Raw genomic sequence first — 27,933 nt, 5'->3', positions numbered from 1 at the left:
AGGGGCGAACAGTAGCATGTAGTAATTGTTATACGATGTTAGAAGCATCAGGGGTTGTCAGCAGTGTTCAGCAGAGGGCAGCAAAGGCATGCACAGGCAAGCAGAAAGCTGCAAAGGCAAGCAGAGACTTGTAGGGGCATGCAGTAGTAAGTATTAATCGTTATACATTATCAGAAATACCTGCAGTGGTCAGTAGCGTTCGGCAGAGGCCAGGAAAGTTCAGCAGAGACGAGCACACGCTGACAGAGATCAGCAAAGACCAACAGAGGTTAGCAGAAGTCAGTAGTAATCGTTATAGGTTGTCATAAATATAAGCGATGGTCAGCAGAGTCCAGCAGAGGCAAGCAGTAATCAGGAGCAGTCAGTAACAATCGCTGTATGGTGTAAAAAGTTGTCGGGAGTTCTGTAGTTTTGTCAGCACTGGTCATCAGAGGTCATCAGAGGCAAATAGAAACCAGGAGTAATTTGCAGAGTTCAGTAATGAACTCTAGTAAAGGCTAGTAAAAATTCCTGGGCAGTCGAGATTCGGAATTTGTATGCCGTAGACGGGAGGTCGGATTTCAGTTGTTAAAATAACAGGAGGAAGAAAAAGGATTGTTTCGATAAATTTGTAGCCAGTGTATAAAGAATCAAACTTTTATTTCGACAATATTTCGCCGGCGCGATTAAAAATCCAAACGAATAAGGACTTATTCGAAGAATTATTCGTTAACTTGCGCAGCATAAAATTTGACAAGTTGGTTAACATATGGCTACAACAGCGACGAAAAATTGAAATACATAATTTACAATTATACTAAAATAAAACTACCCTGTATCAACGAGTAACGTATTTCTCTTTTCTCGAATTCGAAATTTGGTATCGTATAATTTAATTATATATATATGTATTTGAATTAATTTGATTTATTGTGTCTTCCTTCCAAGCTACGATAAACAAAATATAACCTTTAAAATTGGAAATTTTAATAACGTGGAAATCCAAGTCATACGTATAAAACTTCAAAGACAAAAAGCCTTTGATTTTTAACAACCAATAAGAGTAATCGTCAATAAATAGTGGAAACTAATAATTTCATTTTTAACTGTGAAAATAAAATTTATAATCTTTGGTTCGTTAAATTCAAAGTCCGTCTCAGTCGTGATCGGTAAAATTGAGAGTTTATTGTAAGATTCAACATCGCGTTTTCGATAAAAGTAACTTCAGACTCGCTTAATAATATTCCAATTATAACCTCTTGTCGATTATTCAACACTCGAACGATTACCCGAACAAGTATTAATTTAATATTTTCTTACGAGCGACAACACAGTCCTCGGCATATACGTTATATTCGACTAGATTATATAAGTCTCTCTACTGATTTTTTTGCGTTTTTCATACATATATTTTGCGTCCGTTTGGCTCCCGATTGGAATCTTAAGGCCGCCACGAACCTCTAATGCGCGTGTACGGTACGTAACGTGGCATCCCCATAGGATACAAATAATCTCAATTCTCAATGGCCAAGTCAATTGGACTCTATAGTAATAATAATTGTCTAGATCTTCTTCACTTACATGCTACTATTTGGAAAGTTTCGTATAAACCCTGCTAAAATTACATCACCGCGTCGTTGATACGCAGCTGGCCTGCGAATTCTACTTTCGAACTTTCTTTTCGCTTGGTTTCGGAACGTAACGCGTTCTTCGTTTTCAAATTTTCGTTCGTCGATTACACGGCCACAGATATTACAAGATGCAGGGGGGAAAATTGCCCGTGAAGAGTCGAGGCTATCGTAAACTTTGTAACGAAGCACGAACAGAAAAAAAAACGTATAGGTTATGTGCGTTAGAAAAACGAAAATTTGCTGCTCGACGTAACGTATCTGTGCTCGCGTAAAATTGTGCTGCAACGTTAAAAAAATACTCTCGATCCAGATGGTGAATTATCTTCGAATCGATGCAGAGTAATCCTTTTCGAAGTATCCGCGTACACGTCTTCTCTCTCGCTGTCTATATATATATAAAAAAAAGTTCTTAACCTACGATTATTTTCACTTCTTATTATATTCAGGCCTATACAATTGGCGCATCGTCAGCGCCGCGCACAATACTCATCTCGAAACGATTTACACTTTCTCCTGCATTTTCTGAAAATAGCAAACGTTCGCTAATTACGTTACAAAACAATGTTGAAAGACCCGTGTTCGCGCGACAGTAGAAGTCACGAGTTTTGCAGCTGTTCTCACGTTTAACACTAGGTTTACGGAATACGTAAAACGCATTAAAATTCTAAACGTTACAGAACTTATAAATATTATTCGTTAGCAATTTATGCTGGGTTTAATTGACGTAATGATATGAATATACACTCTGACTAAAAGAAAAATTGCATTTAAATGTAACTGTTAACACAGCGAATTACAATAAAAATAAGCGCAACTAGTGTCCGTAAACCTAGTGTTAAGTCAGATTACTTTGGTTACCTTCGGTGTCGGTGAGGTTATGTCCACGCGAGTGTCAAAAACTAGTTAATGAGTGTAAAATTTGTATAAATTACTCGTGAATAAAATTTGGCAATTTGACAATTTTGATTTTCCAGCAACAGACTGTATCGTTTTGCAAATAATACATTAGTTTATTCTATATGGTTTTAAAAATGAATAAATGTTATACAGGGTGTTCAGCCACGCGAGGGAAAAATTTTGATGGGTGATTCTAGAGGCCAAAATAAGACGAAAATCAAGAATATCAATTTCTTGACTGAGGCTTCATTAAAAAGTTATTGACGTTTGAAGTTCCGCTCGTTCTGAATTTTTTTCTCGAAAATGCGCAAGATTTCGAGGGTATGTCTATTCACCAAAACTGATTGTAATTGACCCCCACAGCTAATAATATTTTTTTCAGAATGATTTGAAAAATTTTTTTTTCGCCGAAAAATTTTAGCACACCCGATTTTTTTTCTCGAAAGTGGGTAGGAATTCAGGGATATGTCTATTCACCAAAAATGCTTATAATTGACCCCTGCAATCAAAAATAATTTTTCCAGAACGATTTGAAATTTTTGAATTTAATTGTTAATAACTTTTTAATGGATCCTCCATTAACAAATTGGTATTCTTGATTTTCGTCTTATTTTGGCCTCCAAAATCCCCTATTAAAATTTTTCCCTAGGTTGACCGAACACTATAACTGCATATAATTGAAAAACCGCTGCATCGTGACAGTTTACTGCCACGCGAAAACATACCTTTACAGTGGGAACGAATGGTTACGAAATAAACATTCCGATACGCGAAAATGATTTGTGCAGAATAAATACCTAACAACAACAATAACAACAACAATGTAAGCTCGGTAAACTTGCTCGATACAGTTAACGCAGTCGTGTCACTATTTCGTGAAATAATACTTGAAATAAGGACGCGTAATACTTAATTACTTTCACGATACATTCGGGGTTATCGCTGACGATATAATTACAAATCTTTCCATGTTAATTGCAAGATAATTTTCTAGAAGGACATTCGAAGTATCGTACGTATCGTTTGATCGAAGCAAAAGACGATTCTCTGTTTTTCCGATCGTTTTCTTGCGCAAACATCGCGTGAAAAATCTTCGTCGTGGAACGGCATCGTATCGTTATGGAAAAAAAGGAGAAAAGAACACGTTGTGCTTCTTAACGCTTCAATGGCCGCACGTATCACGCGAAGATCGTTGTACGTCACCACTGATATCGTAGACCAAAGTGAGATACGCGAAGAAGCTATGAATATTATAAGGAATTATAAATGCAACCTCAACGAACGTAATAAGTTGAATGTATGACGAAATGGTGACTGATACAGTAGATCACGCACACGTGACAGTGGCCAGCGTCTGCTAGTTCGCATAGTCACGTATACGTGACAGCGGCCGTCGAAGCGTTAAGGGGTTAGGTAACTCTAGCGGTATGGAAAACAAGGCAATTTTTTAAGCTGCAATGAAGAAAAAATAAGCAGTCAATTATCCTGAGACTTTGCACTGTATTTAGGTATAATAAATATTGAAAAGAAACCTTGGCAATGTTTAAAAAATATTTATAATTAAGCCTACACAGCGCCATGTTCCCGAGCCACTTCATTTTTCGATGCCTAAGTGGCGTGCAGGATTATGGTAAAATGGTTGTCGAAATATTCCATTAACTATGATAAAAGTCCTTAGCATCGACGATGAGACATTTCAATTTGTATAAAAATTAACAATATGGCAGATATTTGAAACCTAAAATCGAATTTTATCAAAAATCGAGTTTTTATTACCAATATTTTGCAGAATTATTAGACAATTTTTAAAAAACGGATCGTCAATGCTTAATAAATGTAATAGTAAAGATAACTGTAAATTTTCAAAGCAATTGATTAATTAGGACTGGAGTAATTCTGCACACCGTTTTGTAGAACATAGTTCCGAGGAAAATGCATTTAAAGTTTGATATACGCAGATACAGGGTGTTCAGCCACCCCTGGGGGATTCTAGAGTCCAAAATAAGACGAAAATCAAGAATACCAATTTGTTGATGGAGGCTTCATTAAAAAGTTATTAAACGTTTAATGTTTCGACCGTACTGAATTTTTTTCTCGAAAATGCGCAAGATTTCGGGGGTATGTCTATTCACCAAAAATGATTGTAATTGACCCCCGCAACCGAAAATAATTTTTCCAAAACGATTTGGAATTTTTTAATTTTGTCGAAAAATTTGTCCACCTACTCGAATTTTTTTCTAGAAAGTGGGTAGGATTTTGGGGGTATGTCTGTTCACCAAAAATGATTGTAATTGACCCCTGCAACCGAAAATAATTTTTCCAGATCAATTTGAAATTTTTTTTTTCCGTCGAAAAATTTCACACCTTCTCGAATTTTTTTCTCGAAAGTGCGTAGGATTTCGAGGGTATATCCTTTCACCAAAAATGATTGTAATTGACTCCTGCAACCGAAAATAATTTTTCTATATCGATTTGGAATTTTTTAATTTTGTCAAAAAATTTCAACAACTATTCGAATTTTTTTCTCGAAAGTGCGTAGGATTTCGAGGGTATGCCCCTTCACCAAAAATGATTGTAATTGACTCCTGCAACCGAAAATAATTTTTCTATATCGATTTGGAATTTTTTAATTTAATTGTTAATAACTTTTTAACGAAGCCTCCATCGACAAATTGGTATTCTTGATTTTCGTCTTATTTTGGCCTCTATTGTTCCGACACTGGGACCTTTCGCATAATGATTGTAAGGCTTCAAACTATTATTCAATCCAAAAAACAAAATATCGAATTGTTCAAAATTTTAGAGTTACCTAACCCCTTAAGTACAACTGATTCGGTGGTACCAACTAATCGAGTCACATATGAGATGTACGTCGATCATTACGCGTCGTGTATCGACGTTTATCGAATTGCAGGTACAAAGTGGCACCTGTTACGTTAAAACTTCGAAATGCAAACAGAGCCATAAATTAAATCAATACTTGCGGCGTGGAAACTAATTATAATGAGGTTGTATAACCTAATATCTAGAACAAATTACGTAACTTCTTAATTGGAACCGAACGTAACAAACTGAATATAATAATCCCCTAAAACGAAGTTTAACCTTTTCCTTTCCCATTAAGTACCATCGAGATAGAAGTTTCCCATATTTTTACAAATAAAATTCTGTAAAACCTCGTTTTACGCGATGTATCGTTGCAAAGGGTACAAGATCGAAGAATTAAAAAGAAAAGCTTTTGTTTAAGTGTATAGGTAATATTTGACGTTCGATAACAAATCAAACGTCCGTGACTAGTAGTGTAATTATTGCAAGAGGTACAGCACCACTTTATTCCCATCCATCGTACTTTCGTGAGTCAACCTCGTTAGAAACGAGCACGCGTATTTGTATGCACAAATTGACTGTAAACACGCGCACACGATTTCCCCCTTTATTACTTCGACGGAGAATTCAGGAATATTGTTGTAATTTCTCCGATTAACAATAAAGATAATAGTATTCGATCGAACGCAGGCTTGTCTGCACGGTTGAGTATCGATCGATAATTATTGTTGTTAGGCCCGGTCGGTAACTGTGTCAGGCCGTTGTTTCTTGCAAATAAAGCAAACTTCACGTCACGCTCGCTCATCGACTTGCAAACTGGTTTTAAGAAATCTAGAAATAATTACAAGTTGCTCGATACTTTGATGGCTGCGTGTTTCACGAAACTTTTCAATTTAACATATAAATATTCGAATACGAGCCCTACGTAGTTTATTCTACCGGGACAAACTCAATAAATTCTGAAAAATCTGTTACTTAAAAGTATTATACATTTTGGTAACATATAAATTTCTTGACTCATAAGTTACCGTATTTCTCGAATTCCATTGCAGTCGAAAGTCGAACACGTTGAAATCGATGAGCGAGTGTAGTTCCGCTTCTCACCGTTTCGATCGTCTCCGTTAATTACACGCGCAGAAAAAGGGGCACCCAGTGTACAAAACGGTTATTCTCAATTAGTAAACAATAGTTATTACTAATCCTTGTGCTTGGAACAATAGCCCCTCTATGGCGTCGAGACTCCCGAAACGTCAGCCCAACAACACAGATGTCGCTTTCTTCGCTTGTCGTTGCGTGCGTGACTCGGGACAAAGGGTTCAGGATTATCTAAAAATACTCTTCTCTCACGGTTTCGACTCTCGTTTTGCTGTTTTGATTTCACGGTAACGATAAGCCCCGGTTGCAGGGGCCCACGTCCGTTCTATCCTCGTACAGTGATACGAAAAAACAATCGAAAAATTTTCTCCGATTACGCGTGACTCGCGACTCTCGAAACGTAAAAATCTTCAAAATTCTTTCGAACGACTCCCGACAGTATCGAATTTGCTCTGCGCACAAACCAACCTGCGCGACAATGTCAACGCCACTCGCGGGTACAATTGCTCTCGAAGCAGCGGAGAGATCCTCCCGAGATCCGGGGGCTCGAGAAATCGACACGACGGACCTCGATCGCGTCAACTCGCCGAGGAACGGTTCGAGTATCCCCTTTGCGCGGACGTACTCCTCGGGAACATTGCACCGACAAAGCACGCTTCCCCGTTCTGAATGCGTAAAACCATCTCGGCCCGGTCGCGGACCGGAACGATCGAGCGTGTTACTCGCTCGACATCAGCTGCACACTGTCGTCCGCCGATCTGTGAAGCCGTCGCACGTCCGACAGCGAACGAATCGGCGTCGGATGCAATAACGAGAACGTGTGCGAGTGGCGATCTGAAAAATTCCAACACAATCGCGACGTATTCGTGAACACGAGGCTGCTTGGACGCGTTTCAGACGAAGGTCAGGCACGGCTGTCTACGGGACAGTCTGCAGAAATAAAAATAACTACAGGGTGTTCAGCCAACCGTGGGAATTCTAGAGGCCAAAATGGAGGCTTCGTTAAAAAGTTTTTAACGTTTAAAGTTACGCATGTAGAACGGTAATCTGCGAACAGCTGCGTGCATGCGATTGAGAATCTATATTTAAACGTTAATAACTTTTTAAGGAAGCCTCGATCAACAAATTGGTATTCTTGATTTTCGTCTTATTTTGTCCTCTAAAATCTCCCATTAAAATTTTTCCCAGGAGTAGCCAAACACCCTATATAACATACACAGGGTGTTCGGTCAACTGTGGGAAAAATTTTAATAGGGGATTCTAGAGGACAAAATAAGACGAAAATCAAGAATACCAATTTCTTCATTAAGGCTTCATTGAAAAGTTATTAACGTTTAAAGTTTCACCCATACGGAATTTTTTTCTCAAAAATGCGCAAGATTTCGGGGGTATGTGTAATGACCAAAAATAATTGTAATTGACCCACGCAACCGAAAATAATTTTTCCAAAACGATTCGAAATTTTTTTTTTCCGTCGAAAAATTTGACAACTTCCCGAATTTTTTTCTAGAAAATGCGCAACATTTCGAGGTTATGTCTATTCACCAAAAATGATTGTAATTGACCCCCGTAACCGAAAATAATTTTTCTAGAACGATTTGAAATTTTTTAATTTTGTCGAAAAATTTGACCACCTTCCTGAATTTTTTTCTCGAAAGTGTGAAGGATTTCGAAGGAATATGTATTCACCAAAAATGATTGTAATGGACCCCCGCAACTGAAAATAATTTTTCCAGAACGATTTGAAATTGTTGAATTTAATTGTAAATAACTTTTTAACGAAGCCTCCATCAACAAATTGGTATTCTTGATTTTCGTCTTATTTTGGCCTCTAGAATTCCCCATTAAAATTTTTCCCTGTATACGTTCAGTAGAAAGGCGAAGTACAGCTGTGCGATATAGTTAATTTAACCTCTACGATAATTGAAATTAAATATCGTTTCTAGAGCAAAGCAACGAATCCGTTTTTAGATACGTTTATTCGTAACGTTTTCAACTTACAGTTTTAAGTTATCATCAGCATTAAGTTAAGTTATCATTTATATAAATAATTCTTTAAAATTATTTAAATTAAAATAAAAGTGTGTACACGTGGCCCGTGCCCGTAATGGCGAGCATAACTGAGGGGTTGAAGACGTTATGAATGAGTATATTTAGAAACGGATTGATTGCTTGAATGGGACTGCAGAAACTCTACAATGTACTTTGTAGGTTGCATATGTGCAGGCGCACGCGTAATGATTGCCAGTTGCCTATCTACAATTGCGTATATCGAATTAAATATTTTACTAAAACTCTACAATTTATTCGCTGGATGAATTTGATTTTCTACCGGAAATCTAATTAGAAGGACGTTCACTTAGGATATCAAAACACGACAAACGAGTTGGAGTTATTGCCCTACATGAAAATAAGATATGCGTGCCGGTGTGTCATGAAAGACCGACATAAAAAATCGGTCAACGCGACAATCCGGCAGCGATTAGATCTCTTATGCGAATAATCGACTCTGTAGTAAAGTAAATGATAACCACGTGTCACACGGTAGCGACATAAACTAAATCGATTCTGTCAAGCAACAATTTGTTACGTGTTTCTACCGGATAAAGTAAAAAGCAAAAATCATGCAGTATGAAATTATCAGTATCGTTAGCGTCGATGGAGGTTTATTGGAAAATAGGAAAATTCATTTTTGGAAAATAGTTTTAGGAAGGGCCCGCAATTGTGAAGACGGAGAAGAGGCGATCGAAAGTTCTAACGCAAGATTGAGTCAAGGCACACCCACCAGGGAGCCAACCATTAATTTATGCAGAGTTAAAAATAAGGGGGAATCGATCGCACATGTCTATAAGCACGGCATCAAGGTCGCGAATAAGTGTCCGGGACGAATACATGAATTTCCTAATGCGCCAAAGTGTGTCTGTGTAACGAGTCGATTTCCATACTCCTTAAGGAGTATTCAGCGTGTTCGTGGAATTTTGCGAACGAGTCACTCGTTCGTAAATGGAACTTACGACTGACAAGGAACATCCACAAAATGGCCCCTACCCTCGATACTTAACTAAACTATTTATTGACAATTAACAACGCGGAATGAATAATTGTTGAAAACGATTAAACTAAAATTCGTATTCCTTTCTTTTGGGGGGGTCTACAGATTCGCAAATTTTTATCGACACCAGAAACGGAAGTGGGGGCACTTGGCGGAAGTTTCTTGTAAATACGGTAGAACCTCCATTATTTGAACGCTCGATACAGGGTGTTCGGACAACCCTGGGAAAAATTTTAATGAGGGATTTTGGAGGCCAAAATAAGACGAAAATCAAGAATACCAATTTGTTGATGGAGGCTTCGTTAAAAAGTTATTAACGTTTAAATTACCGATAGTACTGAATTTTTTTCTCGAAAATGCGCAGGATTTCGGGGGTATGTGTAATGACCATAAATGATTGTAATTAACCCCCTCAAATGATAATAATTTTTTAGAACGATTTGAAATTTTTTTTTCCCGTCGAAAAATTTCACACCTTCTCGAATTTTTTTCTAAAAAGTGGGTAAGATTTCGAGGGTACGTGTAATGACCAAAAATGATTGTAATTAACCCCCACACCCGAAAATAATTTTTTCAGAACGATTTGAAATTGTTGAATTTAATTGTTAATAACTTTTTAACCAAGCCTCCATCAACAAATTAGTATTCTTGATTTTCGTCTTATTTTGGCCTCTAGAATCCCCCATTAAAATTTTTCCCAGGAGTGGCTGAACACCCTGTATGGATAAAAAATAAATATTTGAACACACCACATTTCGTATTTTTCATTTTCTATTTTTATTTCAGCTTGAAGGCTAGATAATTCAAGGATAAAATATTCGAAACAATGATTTATTTAAATTAAGATATCTATTATCTGACCCGTTATTTATTATTTTATTAATACGGTTTTGGAGGCTCTACTGCATTTGCGATCGTTGTGCACGCGAATCGAAAGACACGTATGCAAACGTGAGCGAAACATGCAATTATCGTATGCAATTGAAACTTGCGATAAAGTATAATACAGTAATAAAGTATACGTATACAGTCACTTTGGCATGTGTACAGATCGATATATTTACATACAACCCGTTAAATGTGCCCCTTGTATCTGTCACAAGACACGTCCAACCTTCTGCATTAACCGAAGCTATAGATTTAATTAAGAAAATTGCAAGTGACCTTCAAGTGTCCTTGATGCCTCTAAGGATGGAAAGCTACGTATTGGTCGATAGAGAGCTAAGTACTGGTCTTTGCAAAATTCCAATGAATCCTTTCGCCTACTTCGACTCTCTAAATATTCAATGTTTACAAAACACCCTGTATACTTGCAATTATCGGTGAACTACTTTTCTATAACCTGCAATCACGCTGCTTGCATATAATGAAAGCTCCTAATTAAGTATCTGCACTTACATACTCGGTTGCATTGGAGGTTTAATGTACGTTTTAAGTAGACGATATTGCATTTCAACGTTTAAATAAATAGATCAATGATCACGTATTTAGTGGTAGGAATACATTTGGTATATTAAGGAAACCAATGGTCCAAACCAAAACGATACAAAAGAAAGAATACTGTGTTAGTGTTGCTAGCAGGTTAATGAAAACAACTAGAGGAAAAAGACCATACGAAAGTTGAAACTTGTAATTTTACAGAATAAAATCAGGTTCTGGAGATTACGATCTAGGAACAGTGTGATTTCAATCATGGCCAAAACATCGGTAAATATATGTATCCCAATATCCCAATGCAAAGCAGTTTACGGTCTTTTTTAAAAAAAAAAAATAACAAACCCGAATAGAAATATGTTATCCGAGCACCATCGATGAGAACGCAGTCGAAACGATTGATTAATAAGAAACTAATTTTTATTAAAGCGTCAGACCATAAGGAACAGGCACTAAGCTTACTTGCTACTATAATTTACGTAACGAAAAGCGCGCGAATGATGCCTACGGAGGTTCTACGAGCTACGATGCTCGACTGTGAGAAAGCGGCTCGATCGAGAGAGTGAAGGCAACTTTTAGTCGTTTAGAATCGCACCTCTAATATCCGTGGATGGTTCGCTTCTAGAAAGCTCGTGATCGTTGCCCCTGTACGACGGCGTCTTCGTCGGGCTTTTGCAACGCGTCGAGTCGTTCTTCCCGTTCGTATTCTGATTCTGATGAGGAAAATGGAAGGTTGTGGTGTGCGGCCACGACGCTGGCGGCGGGCTACGTACCAAATGCTCGTGCACTTGCGCCAGTGTCAACGGATCGGCGTCGCCCAACTCCTGAAAAATGTTATGTATTTAGGTTATGTTAATACGTACAGTAATGCCCACTTAAGTGTCTGCGCTCGAGACAGGCTGTTTTTATGTCTTTTTCTTGTCTCACAATTTAAAAAACTTAGGAACGCTGGTCGTGGTGACCCTAGCCTGAGCAGGCAGATCATTTCCACGAATTCAACTGAGACAAGGGAAGAGGACGAGTGTGAGTGAGACACAATGTGTCGATAACGACCGGTGTCAAGTTACGCTCGAAGATTGGCTTCCAAGATTGGGTCAGAATAACAACTGCAAACGTTTAAGTGGGCATTATTGTATTGCCAACAACGCCATAGGAACATCAGAATTTTTCCACGTATGTATCGTCCTTCCACGAGAAGAAGGCACAGCGTGTTTATATCCCCACTCTTGCTGCAGTCCGCTGATTGGCTCTCACCGATCTTCGTCGCTGTTTTCGAACAATACCTGTGAGTCAGCGGACTCCAACAGGAGTGGGGATGTGACTTCTTCTCGTGGAAGAATAGTATACAGGGTGTTCAGCCACCCCAGGGAAAAATTTTAATGGGAGATTCTAGAGGCCAAAATAAGACGAAAATCAAGAATACCAATTTGTTGATGAAGGCTTTGTTAAAAAGTTATTAACATTTAAAGTTTCGCCAGTACTGAATTTTTTTCTCGAAAATGCGTAGGATTTCGGGGGTATGTGTAATGACCAAAAATTATTGTAATCGATCCCCGCAACTGAAAATAATTTTTCCAAAACGATTTGAAATATTTTTTTTCCGTCGAAAAATTTCACACATTCTCGAATTTTTTTCTCGAAAGTGGGTAGGATTTCGGGGGTATGTCTATTCACCAAAAATGATTGTAATTGACCCCCACAGCTATCAATATTTTTTTCAGAACAATTTGAAATATTTTAATTTCGTCGAAAAATTTCACACCTCGAATTTTTTTCTCGAAAGTGGATAGGATTTCGGAGGTATGTGTAATGACCATAAATGATTGTAATTAACCCCCACATCTGAAAATAATTTTTCCAGAACGATTTGAAATTGTTGAATTTAATTGTTAATAACTTTTTAACGAAGCCTTCATCGACCAATTTATATTCTTGATTTTCGTCTTATTTTGGCCTCTAGAATCCCTCATTAAAATTTTTCCCAGGGGTGGCCGAACACCTTGTATAACAAAGAAAAAACGCAACGAGCGATGGCCACGAAAGGACATTTTACGCGCGACCCAAAGTTAAACGAACACAGGAAACGTTGAAGCGACTCTCTCATTAATTAATCAGACGGATATAAAAAGACGGTTAAAATCGAACCGTGACATTGGTCAAGCGACGACGTTTGATTAAAAATATTCAACCGGTATACGGCTAACTGACTATATCCAGGAATAACGGGATCTAGAAAATTATCGCGGCGGCGCCCTTAGCCATCTGGGTAAGGTCGCCTTTTGTACAGTATCATCGCCTGCGATATTAAGTTCAGGCTACCATTAATAATGCAACGTAGGTCCCGGATCGATGTTCCTTTTACGATATTACGGACAGTAATGAAAATGAAATATCGCTCACGTGAGACATCAGTATGGCGTCGTCCGACTCGGACTCCTCTATGGATTCCACGAGGCTCTCGCGACTGGCTAGCACCTGAAAAACAAAAACACCTTCTTTGTCGAATAATTTCAAGGTTTAAAAACGGTGTCTCTCAAACTTTATTGTCAAAAAAAAACAAATGAATTTACGTTTTCCAAGTTAAATTTGTTTCATTTTCTTCTTTTAAAACTCTGTAATTTTAAGTTCAATTTAAAAACGGTGTCTCTCAAACTTTATTGTCAAAAAGAAATGAATTTACGTTTTACAAATTAAAGTTTCATTTTCTTTTTTTGAATCTCTGACTTTCGAATCTCAAGAAATACGATCATTCTACGAAGAAATCGTCAAGCTGTTTATACAAGGATATGCCCTACTTTCACAGCTTTATCGAATTCTCTTTCTTCGTCCGGTCGTTTAGAAACCAAGAGGAGGATATCGATTCGAACCTGCAGGAAAGGATTATCCTGTCGACTAAGTCTAAGTGCCTCCATATCCTGATCAATGTTCCGTGTTCTGCCAGGTGTCAAGGTTAACACGGAATGCGACGGCGATGGCTGACAGGCGACGACGACATCGACGGCTGCCACGCTCAAGGTCGACGGAATTCTCGATACCTGATTGTCATTCTCGCTGCCGCTGCGCCTGCAAGTGTTCGTGATGATCGCTGAAACAGATATCGTACGAAATAGTCAGCGAAATTGGTCTTTAACACGTTCACTGCCAGATCAAAACCGTATAATATTCTGCAAAAGTAAAATTTCGATTTTAGACGATTCTAAGCTACATAACCTAAAATTTGTTTCGCTACATAATTTCGTAGCCTTGTTAAAATTTACAAACTCTATTCAAACTTATTTCTCTCAACGTCTTAACTTGGGAATTAATTTTTTTAGTATTATAATGGTAAATCCATATATGGGTGACATGGCAGTCAAAGTGTTAAGAACTACAAGGAAAAATTTTAATGGGGGATTTTAGAGGCCAAAATAAGACGAAAATCAAGAATACCAATTTGTTAATGGAGGCTTCGTTAAAAAGTTATTAACAATTAAATTCAAAAATTTCAAATCATTCAGGAAAAATTATTTTCGGTTGCGGGGGTCAATTACAATCATTTTTGGTCATTACACATACCCCCGAAATCCTTCGCATTTTCGAGAAAAAAATTCCTTACCAAAAATCTAATTAGGTGCCTAAATTCGACGAAAAAAAAAATTTCAAATCGTTCTGGAAAAATTATTTTCGTTTACAGGGGTCAATTACAATCATTTTTGGTGAATAGACATACCCCCGAAATCTTGCGCATTTTCGAGAAAAAAATTCAATATGGACAGAACTTTAAACGTTAATAACTTTTTAAGGAAGCCTCCATCAACAAATTGGTATTCTTGATTTTCGTCTTATTTTGGACTCCAGAATCCCCTGTCAAAATTTTTCCCTGGGGTGACCGAACATCCTGTGTATATTATATAGGGTGTTCGGCCACTCGTGGGAAAAATTTTAATAGGAGATTCTAGAGGACAAAATAAGACGAAAATCAAGAATACCAATTTGTTGATGGAGGCTTCCTTAAAAAGTTATTAACGTTTACATATAGATTCTCAATCGCATGCACGCAGCTGTTCGCAGATTACCGTTCTACATGCGTAACTTTAAACGTTAATAACTTTTTAAGGAAGCCTCCATCAACAAATTGGTATTCTTGATTTTCGTCTTATTTTGGCCTCTAGAATCCTCCATTAAAATTTTTCCCATGGTTGTCCGAACACTCTGTATAAGGTGGCTCTAAAATCTCGGTCAAACTATACTCCTCTACTAACTATAAGCGAACGTAGTAAACTTTCACAGATTTCAATATTTAATCTAATTTCTCACGACTATAGTTTCTTCTGTAACAATTTTATTTTTACGTACAGTGAAACTTCCATTATCGAATAAATTAATACGATCCTACATCTTACCAATTATTTTTAGAACCATGTACTAGAAGAAAAACATTTATTCTTATAAACAAATTGTATGATAATTAATTTCATTGATTTAACTCGACGCAAGATTTTCCACATTTTACAACTTTCATTTTGTATGAAATAATGATTGATGTGCACTTTTGTATGGTTAAAAAGATCTAAATAAAGATTCGAAACGTTTGTATTAAATGAGTCTTTGTTGTGTTTACCGGGTTGCTCGACTTTGGGGGCCCGTTCCATTTCCTCCTCCTCGTTGATCTTCATTCCTAACGTCAACTTTTTCGACTTGAAAAAGTTCGAGAGAAACGCTACGCTCTTACGTTTGACACGATCGTATCGTTGAGCGTTCTCCGACGACACGTGTATCATCATTCGTCTGAAACCAAAGAGCATACAGCCGGTTAGTTTCGTCGAAGATTACAAACTCTCGCGTTTCTACGTATCCTCTAATTTGTTTCGCCCGCTACCGACAACTTTCCCTCGCGTTTCAATCGCGGAATTAAATATTTGATCAAATCTGACGTTATAAGCCATTTTATCGGTTAATCGCGTAATCAAAAATAAGACAAAAGAAATTAGGCGCAATTGTAACGAACCATATATTATTCGTTAATATTTTCGACGATCCACGTAAAAAGAAAAACATGTGAATGTAATCCACATATATCATAATCAAATTACAAAATTGTAAAATGGAAATATCTACGTAAAATGTAAGTTTCATAGACGAAGCGATTTGCACCAAATTCGATCAAATTACAAGTACGAGTCGACAAACCTAAATCAAGATTATAACACGAGAAGTAAAAGGTTATTCTAAGATACGATAAGAGGCTTAGACATAAAAGATACAATATTCCGTATCGCTGGCCGAACATCGACGAATCTCTGTCTACTTCAATTAAAAACAGGAAAAAAAAGCTCGTAACTCGAGGTCGAGCGAAGTTCATTCGACGAAAGTTGCTAGCCACTCCTTGCACGGTTTCGAGAGGGAACCGTTCATTGTCAGAGAAATAACGAGCAACGTCTATACATTCTCTCGCCGGTACACGTAAATACGTGGTCGCGAACGAAACGAATGGTTCCACGTCGTTAGGCGGCTTTATCGAGCACCGACGTGGTATTCCGATTTAACGAATTTAACACGTTCGTCGAAGAATTCGTGGAATAACGAGCGGACAACCGTCTGTGTCGGTACTTGTTTCGCGCGTAACCACAGCTCCATCGAAACAGTGACGATCCACAGAGGTCGCATTGCCAACTGCAGCTGCAGAAGGGTGTGCACTCCTGCTCCTTGGAAGGATCTTTGCGCAGCTGCAGGCGAACCGCGAATGGGAGCGAGCAAGACGGGGCGAGAGAGCGTGCGTGAAGCGGCAAAATAAAAACGGACGAGAGAAAAAAAACAGAGAGGACAGTGGTGTGCGGTAAGGCCACCGCGAAGTGTTTCAGAAGTAGGTAATCGAGGTTAGGTTAGCGTTCCAACAATCACCACGCCTCTTACGCGGTTGTTAGGGTACTTTCCGCCAGAGACGAGTAACATTCTTATCCCCATTAGGCTGTTCCTCATAAAATGGCGACAGAAAATCGGCTCGAACGCGTGTCGATAATTTTGTGATTTTTGTGATTCGTTTCTATGCTGGGTACCCCATATTTTAACGGTCAAATTTTGCCAGTATTCTTTGGGTTTAAATACGAAAAAGACGTTACGTAATCATGTATCGTTTTGAGCTTTAATCTAAAGTTATGATACAAATATGGAATAGTAGTATTGCGATACAATGGGAGAATATGTTAACAATATTTACATTTCGGATCACCGATTTAACCGAAACTTTCTGCTGCACTTACAGGTTTCGATACCTTTATGAAAATATACTGTTATAGGAACGGGAACACAAAAGCGCGTAATTTGTGGTTTTTTGAGGTTATGGTGTCCATCGAATTGTCAATGGTGAACGTGAGATTCGTGAAACGTTCGAACGTGTGGAAACAAATTTTAGATAAGCGAGTGTCTGGACTCGCGACGAGGGAAGATTTATAAGCCCACTTTCTGTAGATGTTTGTCACCAGACTTTTATGTATTTATAGCATAAACATGACAAATATACTCATGTAATACTGTAATTTAATGTATTGTAATATGATCATTTCCCAAATTTACGTATAGAGAATTGTTAAATAATATGTTAATATGGAAAACACATGAAAAATAAAAGAAAAAAATATTAAGCAACTATAAAATATTAAAACACTATAGAGGGATATCACATTAACCTACTTGTTTTTACGTGAATATAATATTGCAGAGTTAATGTTCCATTTTTCACAGGTGTATACTGGGTGTTCGGCCAACCCTGGGAAAAATTTTAATGGGAGATTCTAGAGGCCAAAATAAGACTGAAATCAAGAATACTAATTTGTTGATTGAGGCTTCCTTAAAAAGTTATTAACGTTTAAAGTTTCACCCGTACTGAATTTTTTTCTCGGAAGTGGGTAGGATTTCGAGGGTATGTCTAATGACCAAAAATGATTGTAATCAACCCCCTCAACTGAAAATAATTTTTCCAGAACAATTTGAAATTTTTATTTTCGTCGAAAAGGCACCTAATCAGATTTTCGGTAAGGAATTTTTTTCTCGAAAGTGCGTAGGATTTCGAGGGTATGTCTAATGACCAAAAAGGATTGTGATTGGCCCCCGCAACCAAAAATAATTTTTCCAAAACGATTTGAAATTTTTGTTTTCCGTCGAAAAATTTCACATATTTTCGAATTTTTTTCCTCGAAAGTGGGTAGGATTTCGAGGTTATATCTAATAACTAAAAATGATTGTAATTAACCCCCATACCCGAAAATAATTTTTCCAGAACGATTCGAAATTGTTGAATTTAATTGTTAATAACTTTTTAACCAAGCCTCCATCAACAAATTGGTATTCTTGATTTTCGTCTTATTTTGGCTTCTAGAATCTCTCGTTAAAATTTTTCCCAGGGGTGACCGAATACCCTGTATATTCCGGAAACTCGGTACACGTTTCTCATTTCGGATATGCCATAAATTCACAAAATCCGCAGTCAGCTCATCACCTGTCTGACCTAAATCCTCGCGTTCGAGCTCTGACTGAAGCGAAGCGTTCTTATCAGCTACAAAAACACTGCCTCCAGCTGGTCAATGAATGCAATTGCAGCCAATGGCACCGATTATTATTCTTCATTCAAGACCACCGTTCGACAACATTCGTGTCTTCGAAACCGATCGCGTGTAACTGTACAAGTAAATCGCGCCAAGGACAGTGTTTACTCGAATTCGATCAATCCCCGATTTCGCTTGTACATTCTCTCAATTCTATATCCCGTGCGGAATTTACACTGTCACGTTCGATGTGACAATTGCTGTTGAACGCCTCGGGGGCGTGCACAGCACCGACTGTGAAAACTGCGAACATCAGTAGAACACGAAGGGGTCAACGGAACCGTAGATTCGCGGACGAGAGCATCTCTCGTACATATCTGCCACCGATTACTATTAATTGCAATCCCTACACGGGGCAACTGGTGCTCGTGAAAACCGGTCAGACTATAAAAATCAGTCGCCACGGAAACACTACGAACTTTTCAGTCGAGTTCGATCAAACGTTCCCTCGACTCTGCTTTTTCCGTACTCCACACCCCGCGCAGGATTCTCACGGTTAAGCTCGTTGGCCACGGCCTCTGAACGCTCATTCTCTAAAAAAATTGCAACAGTAGGACTCGGGAGGGTCGACGGGACCGTAGATTCGCGATCCTCGTCCGTCGGGTTGACTACGGTTCGCGGCAAGTCGGGTGTTTTTCCACGAGAGCATCTCTCGTGCACCTCTGCCGGCGATCGATCGGGTCGTCCTCCACCCGCCGGAGACTGTCGAGCCTCGTGAATCGGGGACGGGGCGTCACGCGGACGTCCGTGGCCCAGGATCCCTACTTCCACAGTGCGTACTTACGTCGAGGTGGACGCACCTGGCGATCGTTCATTTTCTTCGGCGTGGTCGCCGCCACGGCGCGTAACCTCCGCGACACGGCTGACGGGGTGAACGAGCACTGGATCGCGTTCGCGACGCGACTAACGCGCCGCCAGCCACGCATCAACCCTGCGCGGGAGGGGGTTGGCCGAACGGGCCACCTTACACGCGGTTGGCTGCCAGGTACAAGCACGACGCAGAGAGCCACGAGTCGTTCACGGACACGCGCACTACGACGACTTACTCCCCTCTACCTTTTTCTCTTTTTATTATTTTCGCTGGCTGCCGCTGCACCCGAAGACATCCACCCTCTCTCTTGGCACTACTATTGTGTCTCTTTCCTTTCTTGGGTTTTGTTCGAGTCGAGGCTCCGTTCTTTTCTTTGTTACGCGCGCCGGCGTCATCCACGGGTCACGCGCTGCTCGAGACCCGGGCGCAAACGTACATAAGGGTGGTCCGTGAGTAAGACCGTTTGAATGGATGGAAAGATAGGTCAGCAGTATGTTCGATACTGACATGCAGATTCCGGAAATAACAATTTCAAACGTACGTTCTGTTAGAGAAATGGAGTAACTTATTTCTCAGGCACTGGATGGATGTCTGGTCATCGCCTGCTGAGAAGCAATAAATGTTTGAACAGTGCAGCCATTTTTACTTTTACATAAATTTCCACTTTGTTCGTTTATTGTATTGTTCATTATTTCGTATCCCGACCTCATCGACACGTTTCTTTTATATATCGTTTCACGTGTCTAATATTGAATGAAATCTTAAAACTGAGTTCTCTGTTCTGATTAACCTTGAGTCCGAGTCAGAGGCGCATGCATATTTCAGTAGCTCAAAATAAACTTCTTCCAATAATTAAATTAAAGGTTACCGTGGAAGTGACGATATAAATGGAATCTAATATTATATTTAGCATCACTGATATAGACAAAACCGTTATTAATACTCCACTTTTTTTTATTTTTAATCGTACAGCGACTAAAAAATCAATTTCAGTTCAAAAATAAATTCCCGTTGGAGCAATTAATCTGCGCGAGAACTTTCGCAGAAGCTTTTTCTCAAAGAAAACGTTCCGAGCGCGATGGCCTTTAGCTTCGATACGAAAGTCCGAACGTCTCTTTATTGACCTTTTGATATGTTACACTATTACAATACGGACAAACTTTCGAGTCATTTCTTTCCTCTTGGATCATTTATTTTATTTCTCAAGATGCTCTAAAATATCAAACACAAAAAGTATCTTTACCTTCAATTATCATTTCTTGAATTTTTTTGATGACATTTCAATTATCCTGCGAGGATCGTTTAATCCTGCTAACCGGTTGTCAATTTTTTTCTCAATGCACCGAACTATAAAATGCCCAAGGCCATTTGGTCATTCCGGTAAGCACATCGTGAACGGGTTTTCGTCCCAAGCAACGGACCTCGTTATTTTCCTTCGTATAATATTCGCGCTTTTCTCACAGAACGTTCACCATTTTGCTCGACAGTGATTTTTAATCGCCGCCACGGAACTCGCGCTGCACTTCGCGCGTCGGGTTTCTTTTCTTTTCCTTTTCGCTTTTTCACGATCGTTTCGCGCGAACACGATCCAACGACGATTGTCGCGCGCGTCTGCCTCTCGCCGTGCCCACTGTGTGATTGATTGTGAAACTTATTGCGTAGACTCGCGTAACTCGGAACATGCAGCGATAAGAAATAATCGCAGTAGCTACGAACCGAACGCACGTTATGTACGTTAAACGTTTGTTAGATACATCGTGCACGTGTACCCAATTCGGTTTTTTAGGCTGTTCCAGATGGCCTTTGACGATACTTCCACGACGAATCTACGATATTATTGTTTACACGAATCTTCGGTATTATTGTCTCCCCTTATCTCGATGCATTTTCGAAATTAACGCGACTCGGATGTTTTACGTATTTTTATCGCGACACCGAGTATACGTAATATTCTGAATAAAATTGTAACGCGACGACGACAGACCGACAATAACGATTACGTTCGTCGTTATGCAGATGGAAGATACATCGATTTCTATTCTGGAACGTGAAATACCGCTTTAGAAAAGGTGTTTCCTATTTGAACAGCCATTATCGGTATCGACGTTGCTCGCAATTTACTACCATTTTTTGTTTACCACGAAGGATATTAAACCGCGAACTGCGTCTTTTTATCGACTATTTTAGAACCTTCGTTAATTCAACTGTTGGGGCGTTCTGTAAATTGACGATGTATTTCAACCCCCTCTTTTATACAGGGTGTTCTGCCACACCTGGGGAAAATTTTAATGGGAGATTCCAGAGGCCAAAGTATGACGAAAATAAAGAATACCAATTTGTTGATGGAGGCTTCATTAAAAAGTTATTAACGATTAAATTCAAAAATTTCAAATCGTTCTGGAAAAATTATTTTCGGTTGCGGGGGTCAATTACAATCATTTTTGGTCATTACAGATACCCCCGAAATCCTACCCCTTTTCTAGAAAAAAATTCGAGATGTGGAGTTTTTTGAGGGAAAATAAAAATTTTGAATCGTTTTGGAAAAATTATTTTCAGTTGTGGGGGTCAATTACAATCATTTTTGTTGGATACACATATCCCCGAAATCCATCCCAGTTTCGAGAAAAAAATTCGAGAAGGTGTGAAATTTTCCGACAAAATTAAAAAAATTTCAAATCGTCCTAAAAAAATTATTTTTGATTGCAGGGATCAATTATAATCATTTTTGGTGAATAGGCCTACCCCCAAAATCTTACCCACTTTCGAGAAAAAAATTCAGTATTGGCGGAACTTTAAACGTTAATAACTTTTAACGAAGCCTCCATCAACAAATTAGTATTCTTGATTTTCGTCTTATTTTGGCCTCTAGAATCCCCCATTAAAATTTTTCCCAAGGGTGACCGAACACCCTGTATAATTACCAATTCGGTCTTTATTATTATATAACTTTTCATTAAACAATGGCTTAATGAAAACTTTAAAATTGTTAAAATCAATCCTACGATTATTTTCTCGCAAGTTTTCTCGAGAAAATTGCAATTGCTCGCGCAACACCGCAAGCCTGGGAACCCCCTGCGTTCCTCGACAGGTCGAACAGAATGAAAAAGCAAGAAAAAATGAGCAACGACGGACCAAAAGGGGGAAAAAAATAAGAAACAAAACGAAAGCGTCGGAACAATGCCGGCTTTGTTCCATTCAACGCTTTTTTCTAGTGTTCAACCCGTTGACGCATGCGCGGAAGACGTAGCTTACCTAGTCTTGGGGGGTGAGGGTGGGGGGATGAACCGTGGAAAGTTGACCGTTCATAATCGTATTGAGAAACTGTACACCCCAACCAAGAAAATAAATAAATAAGAGCACAATTCTATAAAACAACCCCCATTTGGGAAAATATTTAATACCTACCGAGTACGAATCGAGTGATAGAAAGAAGCAGAATCGCAAGAGTCGTTTCTCTTTATAAATTTTTATGGTTTTTATTTTGCTTTTCTTTTTTTTTTTTATTTAAAAAAATACAGGTCGAGTACGCGATACCACGATTCGTTTGATTCAAGTCGCACTCGCGACGCGATCCACTGCGCAGAGGCGAATGCGCATGTTCGGATAAGGGTGAGTTTTCGGGGACTCCCCATCGAAGATTCTTTTCTTTTCGTTTAACCCTTTGCAAACGGACAACAATTTTATCGTTACACGTTTAATAAGGAAATTAATTTTTGTTTATTCATAGCGTCGTACAAAACGTAAAAATATGTTGTCCGGTATATGCAGACCACCGTTTGCGAAAATTCAAAATTATCGCAATTCCGTGTAACTCGATATAATGTAAATAATCTAGTTCAACGCGTCTTTAAACGTATCAAACCACGCGATAATAGATGCACTTTTTACAATTGCAACATCGTCGTTCGAACCGAAAAGCATTCGTGCCGTGCACCCCGAAAAATCATCACTCGCCTCTGCGTGAACGGTAATGATACACGTATGCATGTATGTACTTGTTCCACATAGTGGATTCTCATGAAAAATGAACACTTCTTTTCAGGACAGAGCTGCACCTTCGTCGAGCAGTATAAATCGCGAAGATATTAAAAAGGAAAAGAGGGGGCGTGGCGGACATGAATCCCCATTACGATCAACTAGGCTCTGCGAATCAATATGTCATTTAACCCCTTCGTGCCCGCAAATCCAATGAGAATTATTTAATTATTATCTTTAATACACACTAGTGTGATCTGTCGTCAATATAATGAGATTACAAACAAAAATATGAAGAATTATTCAAAGACTTTTGTATCAATATATTAAAAAATTGCACAGGTTAAGAGTACAAAGTAGTTTATCGACCTTAAAAAATAATTCATATGCACAAACATACAGATAATATTGCGATAACAATGTAAATTGTCTGAAACTGATGTCTGACGAATACAGTGGGCACGAAGGGGCCGAAATGGCGGACCAGTAAATTCCACGTTCAAGTCACAGAGCATCCAAAATGCAAAACAATTTTAATTTCAATAGATTTCTGTTAATTTCAAAATAGAGCTTGAACGACAGAGTCTACTACAATTTGACTTTCGCAAACACGATTCAAATAACGTACTGGATCCGTGGACGTGATTATCTATGGCAATGGTACTAAAAAAAAAATATTTTTTTCGAGCGTAATTCTGGGACGATTCTTCGTCCAAAAACAGATCGAAAACATGATACATTTCTCCGTCCAGGCTTCCGTTTTCCAGAAAACAACCTCGAAGATCGTCAAGTGGATGCCCGGGCCGCGCAGCTGACGAAGGGGCGCCATGTTTGAACACGCGATCGATTGGCGAAGGGAAATAATATACGGAAACTGACGGGCTCTCGTTCGCCAATGAAACGCACAATAATCTGCAATAATAAAAATTTTAAAAACATTTATTTATCTCGACAAAATTGAGGTCACCTTGACTTTTGTTGAATGGAACATGCGCGTCGAAACGAATACAATTCCCTCGAAACGGGAAACGTCGTACGAGAAAACGTGCATTCCACGATTTCGACATAGTTTTGGACGAGGAATCGCCTCGTTTGCCGGTTTCCCCGTATCCACACACCTCGATGACCGACTCAAGATGGCGGTTCAACGTCACCAACGGAAACGCGGATACACCCGGACTCGATGGTAGTATTTTACGCTCCGAGGATTTGAACGGACGATAACATTATCTATTGTCGATTGGTTAAGTACCTAATCCAGCCGAGAATCGGCTGCAAACAAAGAGGGACATCCGAAGTCGAAAGAAGGATCTTTCTGCCCGATGAAAGGTCCAGCTTATACAGCGGCGTTTTAGGAACAGTCCATGAGAGGTCGATTGCAAAATAGACGAACAAAATAAAAGAATTTCTATCTCGGGCGAACGGCGATCCTTCGAAAAGTTCGAATATATGTGTTTCTGTCTGTGTATTCGTGGTTGTGTGTGTGTGTGTGTGTGTATGGCGCTGAATACAATGATTACGTGACAGCGATGACAAGAGACTCTTACAATAAGCAATCAACAATCGAACTCCGTTGTGAAGATTAGGCAACGCACTCGCACATAACTATCGTAATAATAATCGATTAATAATTACGAATTAATACGTGAAACGGTGATAATAATAGCAATAATTATTTGTCGCTAAACGCTCTCTTTCTCTACCGATATGTTAGTCCAAAAAATGTTCTACAACTTCCGTATAAACACAGCGACATTGAAACATTATCGTTTACATTATGCGTAGAAATTAATTCGTCATATATAAGGAGTTTATTTAAACGCGAACAATCTTTTATACGTCGATTCCACGTGCCAAAATAGGACGAAAATTACGTAATTTTTAGTTAGAAAAATGTTTCAAATAAATCTCAAAGGGAATTAAATTGATCGTTATGTCGCCCAAAGTTTGGCACTATTCGAAAAAATTTAGTCGAATCACTCTAAAAGATTGTCCAAATGTAAGCAAACACCCTGTATATATTACATACATGTATATGTACGCCTGTTTAATATAAAACATTTGAAAAAATCACAGTTACTTAAAAACATCTTAGTTTACCGCTTCCCTTTTTCTCTCTCTCTCTCTTTCACTCTCTTATTTCTCACCGCGGTCGTTCCCCTCGCACATGCAAATAGTTTACTTCGTCAACGAGCATCGCGAACAATTTTACGCGCGTCTCACAAGCGACCACGGCACACCTGATTTGCCTTTACGCGAAAATCGACGTTTGTAATTGAAGAAAGACGACATCAAAGCGGTCGAGAGCCCTCTGCGCGCTTCGAACATTTTCTTTTCGTAAGATATCGCCGTACCACAGCCCTGCCACGCTTGATGCATCAATTCGTGTCAGAGATTGTTGCCACGGAGCCATCCCCTCCCCAATTCAGCGCTCCACGACTGCGCAGACTCAGCCAACCGACGCAGCCGTGACCTAACCCTCTCTACATGAAATCTGACGAACCCGACTTGGTGCAAGAAGAGAGGCAGTACTGAACTCGAGTTGTTCGTAGCTCTAAATTGCATTAGTATTCTTTACTATTTTGTTGTAACGCACGAAGTGTCCGTTCAAATGATCTCATCGTTCACTGGTTTACACAGAATGTAAATAAATTATAGAATCGTTGGGGATTCGCAGAATTCATCGACAGGGGGAAAAACTTCTTAATGTACGTTATTGTATACGTATAGCTAACGATAATTGCACGAGACGCATATGATAAAAATATCATTGCGCGAAGACTTTGATTTCTCATAAAGAAAAACGTACATCTCGTACGTTACAACGTGATCGCTGTGAACAAAGATGGACGAAATTTTGATGAAAATTTCGAACGAATGAAAGATAATTTTGTATTCGTTATTCGTCGAGTAAGAATTTAAGTTTGAATAATACAATGTAATATTTTACAATGAATTTCACTGTCAGATCGAACAAAATTTTAACCCATCTTTGATCGCGATGCCGATTTGATCAACGTGATTCGAAAGAAAAACTTAAAATAACAGCGTTTCGAGACTCGTCGCATGAACCTTCTATTTACTTTGCCGATGCACATAGTGTGTAGAAACACATAGGCATATAGAGAAATGTATTAAAAAAACCTTAGGGAACGAAAACAGCAGTGTCCTTGAGCGCAGAATGTCAACAGATCAGGGCTTGCCTAGAGCAATTATTTTCGGGTGCAAGGCTCTGAGTGCCCCAACGCGAGCATCTGAATATATTACGAATTTTTTTACGAAAGTATAAAAAATCTATGTCCGTGACAAGCAAATAAAACTGAGTCTAACCCAGATCCAACAACCCATTTATGCCTAGAGTGAAGTTTTCGTTTTTGATAAATAATTATAAGCTTGTAAAATTGACGTCAAAAAATCAATCAGAAATCTTGTACTGGATATTTGAATGTCAGAAATAAAATAAGGAAAAATTACAGTGCTCTCGAGGCTCCATAGACGTAATCTTCCATACTTCGAAATCGTTACACACATCGAATATTTCACTCGAAAGTTCAAGCACGGAATCTCAGAAAATTGATACACCGATTACCACGAACTTTGAAATCTGAATTTGAAAATTATACACGATACATTTCGCTCACGGAAAGTATCGACAACGGATAATGGACTAACTATTACAAAGTAATAGGTTATGATACAATCGTATCGATTAGTAAACGTCTACGCGTACGTCGAACATCGTTTACGAAAACGAACGATCGAATATACTCTCGTTTCGTCTTCATTGTTTTTAAATGATATTTCTCTAATTGTAACCATACAATCAGGCACGGATTAAGGAAGAGGCTAAAGAGGCTATAACCTCGAATTCTCATTTTTTCAAATAATACAATAAATGTTTACAAATACTCAACGCGTTGTCTGCCACATCAGTTTTTCCTGTCTAGAGATATCCTAGTAAATAAAAATATTCGATAATTCAATAAAGTACTTGTTATTTTGTAGTATTTCTAATGACAATAACATTATTAACCCCTTAACGCTCATGCCCGAGTCTTACTGCTTTGAAAAACGATATTTGTGTAATTTAACGGTTTAAGGGATAACACTACTTGTTTTCCTTCAAATTATACGTTGGATACAACACTGTAAGTAACAAAAACCGCATTTTTATATAGCTTAGAAACAAGTTCAATACAGAAAACTGATCATTCTTGGAAAAATATGAGTGTCAAGGGGTTAACAAAATTACAAATATTAATTTACTGTAAACGTCGGTCAGCATTGACCACCATAGCAGTCAAGGTGTCAATAAAAAGATTATTTTTGATTCACTAATATTTTGTCAATAAATTAAATCATTTTTTAAATCTCGATTTTAACGTGAGTATACAGGGTGTTCGACCACCCCTGAGAAAAATTTTAATGGGAGATTCTAGAGGCCAAAATAAGACGAAAATCAAGAATACCAATTTGTTGATGGAGGCTTCGTTAAAAAGTTATTAACTATTAAATTTAAAAATTTCAAATCGTTCTGGAAAAATTATTTTCGGCTGCAGGGGTCAATTACAATCATTTTTGCTGAATAGACATACCTCCGAAATCCTACCCACTTTCGAGAAAAAAATTCGAGTAAGTGTTGAAAGTTTTGGG

The 27,933-nt window shown here is 38.6% G+C and overlaps 2 protein-coding genes across 8 annotated transcripts in view; both read right to left on the bottom strand.

Moving 5' to 3' along the window:
- Positions 1–620: 620 nt before the first annotated feature.
- On the bottom strand, positions 621–21,293 carry LOC143346846 (uncharacterized). Of its 7 annotated transcripts, none has more exons than XM_076775380.1 (6): positions 21,060–21,293; positions 15,515–15,681; positions 13,782–13,999; positions 13,315–13,389; positions 11,510–11,738; positions 621–7,262 (listed from the first exon to the last, which is right to left on the bottom strand). In XM_076775380.1, exons 2-6 carry the CDS (start codon positions 15,675–15,677, stop codon positions 7,147–7,149), a joined length of 801 nt encoding a protein of 266 aa, XP_076631495.1. In that variant the 5' UTR covers positions 15,678–15,681; positions 21,060–21,293; the 3' UTR covers positions 621–7,146. The 7 variants fall into 7 exon arrangements, with proteins under 7 accessions (XP_076631495.1, XP_076631492.1, XP_076631489.1 ...); XM_076775377.1 differs by lacking the exon at positions 21,060–21,293 and adding an exon at positions 20,549–21,015; XM_076775374.1 differs by lacking the exon at positions 21,060–21,293 and adding an exon at positions 19,279–19,765.
- Positions 21,294–22,764: 1,471 nt separating this feature from the next.
- The window catches only part of LOC143346835 (uncharacterized), a 54,042-nt gene continuing 48,873 nt past the window's right edge, over positions 22,765–27,933 (bottom strand). The window contains exon 8 of the transcript XR_013080515.1: positions 22,765–24,192. The gene's annotated coding sequence lies outside the window, so the exon portion shown is untranslated. The remainder of the gene's footprint in view (positions 24,193–27,933) is intronic.

The sequence above is a fragment of the Colletes latitarsis genome, chromosome 10 (assembly GCF_051014445.1).
Source record: "Colletes latitarsis isolate SP2378_abdomen chromosome 10, iyColLati1, whole genome shotgun sequence".
NCBI lineage: Eukaryota > Metazoa > Arthropoda > Insecta > Hymenoptera > Colletidae > Colletes > Colletes latitarsis.
The sequence above is the reverse complement of the archived record's forward strand: the minus strand, read 5'-3'. Positions and strand labels throughout refer to the sequence as shown.

Bases quoted from the DNA above. Each gene is read 5' to 3' on its own strand.
- LOC143346846 (XM_076775380.1), bottom strand. From the start codon at position 15,677: ATGATGATACACGTGTCGTCGGAGAACGCTCAACGATACGATCGTGTC. The intron at 13,390-13,781 runs GTTCGAATCGAT...TTTGTTTTTCAG, and splicing joins AGGATAATCCTTTCCTGCAG to GTGCTAGCCAGTCGCGAGAG. The intron at 7,263-11,509 runs GTGCGATTCTAA...GGAATTTTTCAG, and splicing joins ACCATCCACGGATATTAGAG to ATCGCCACTCGCACACGTTC.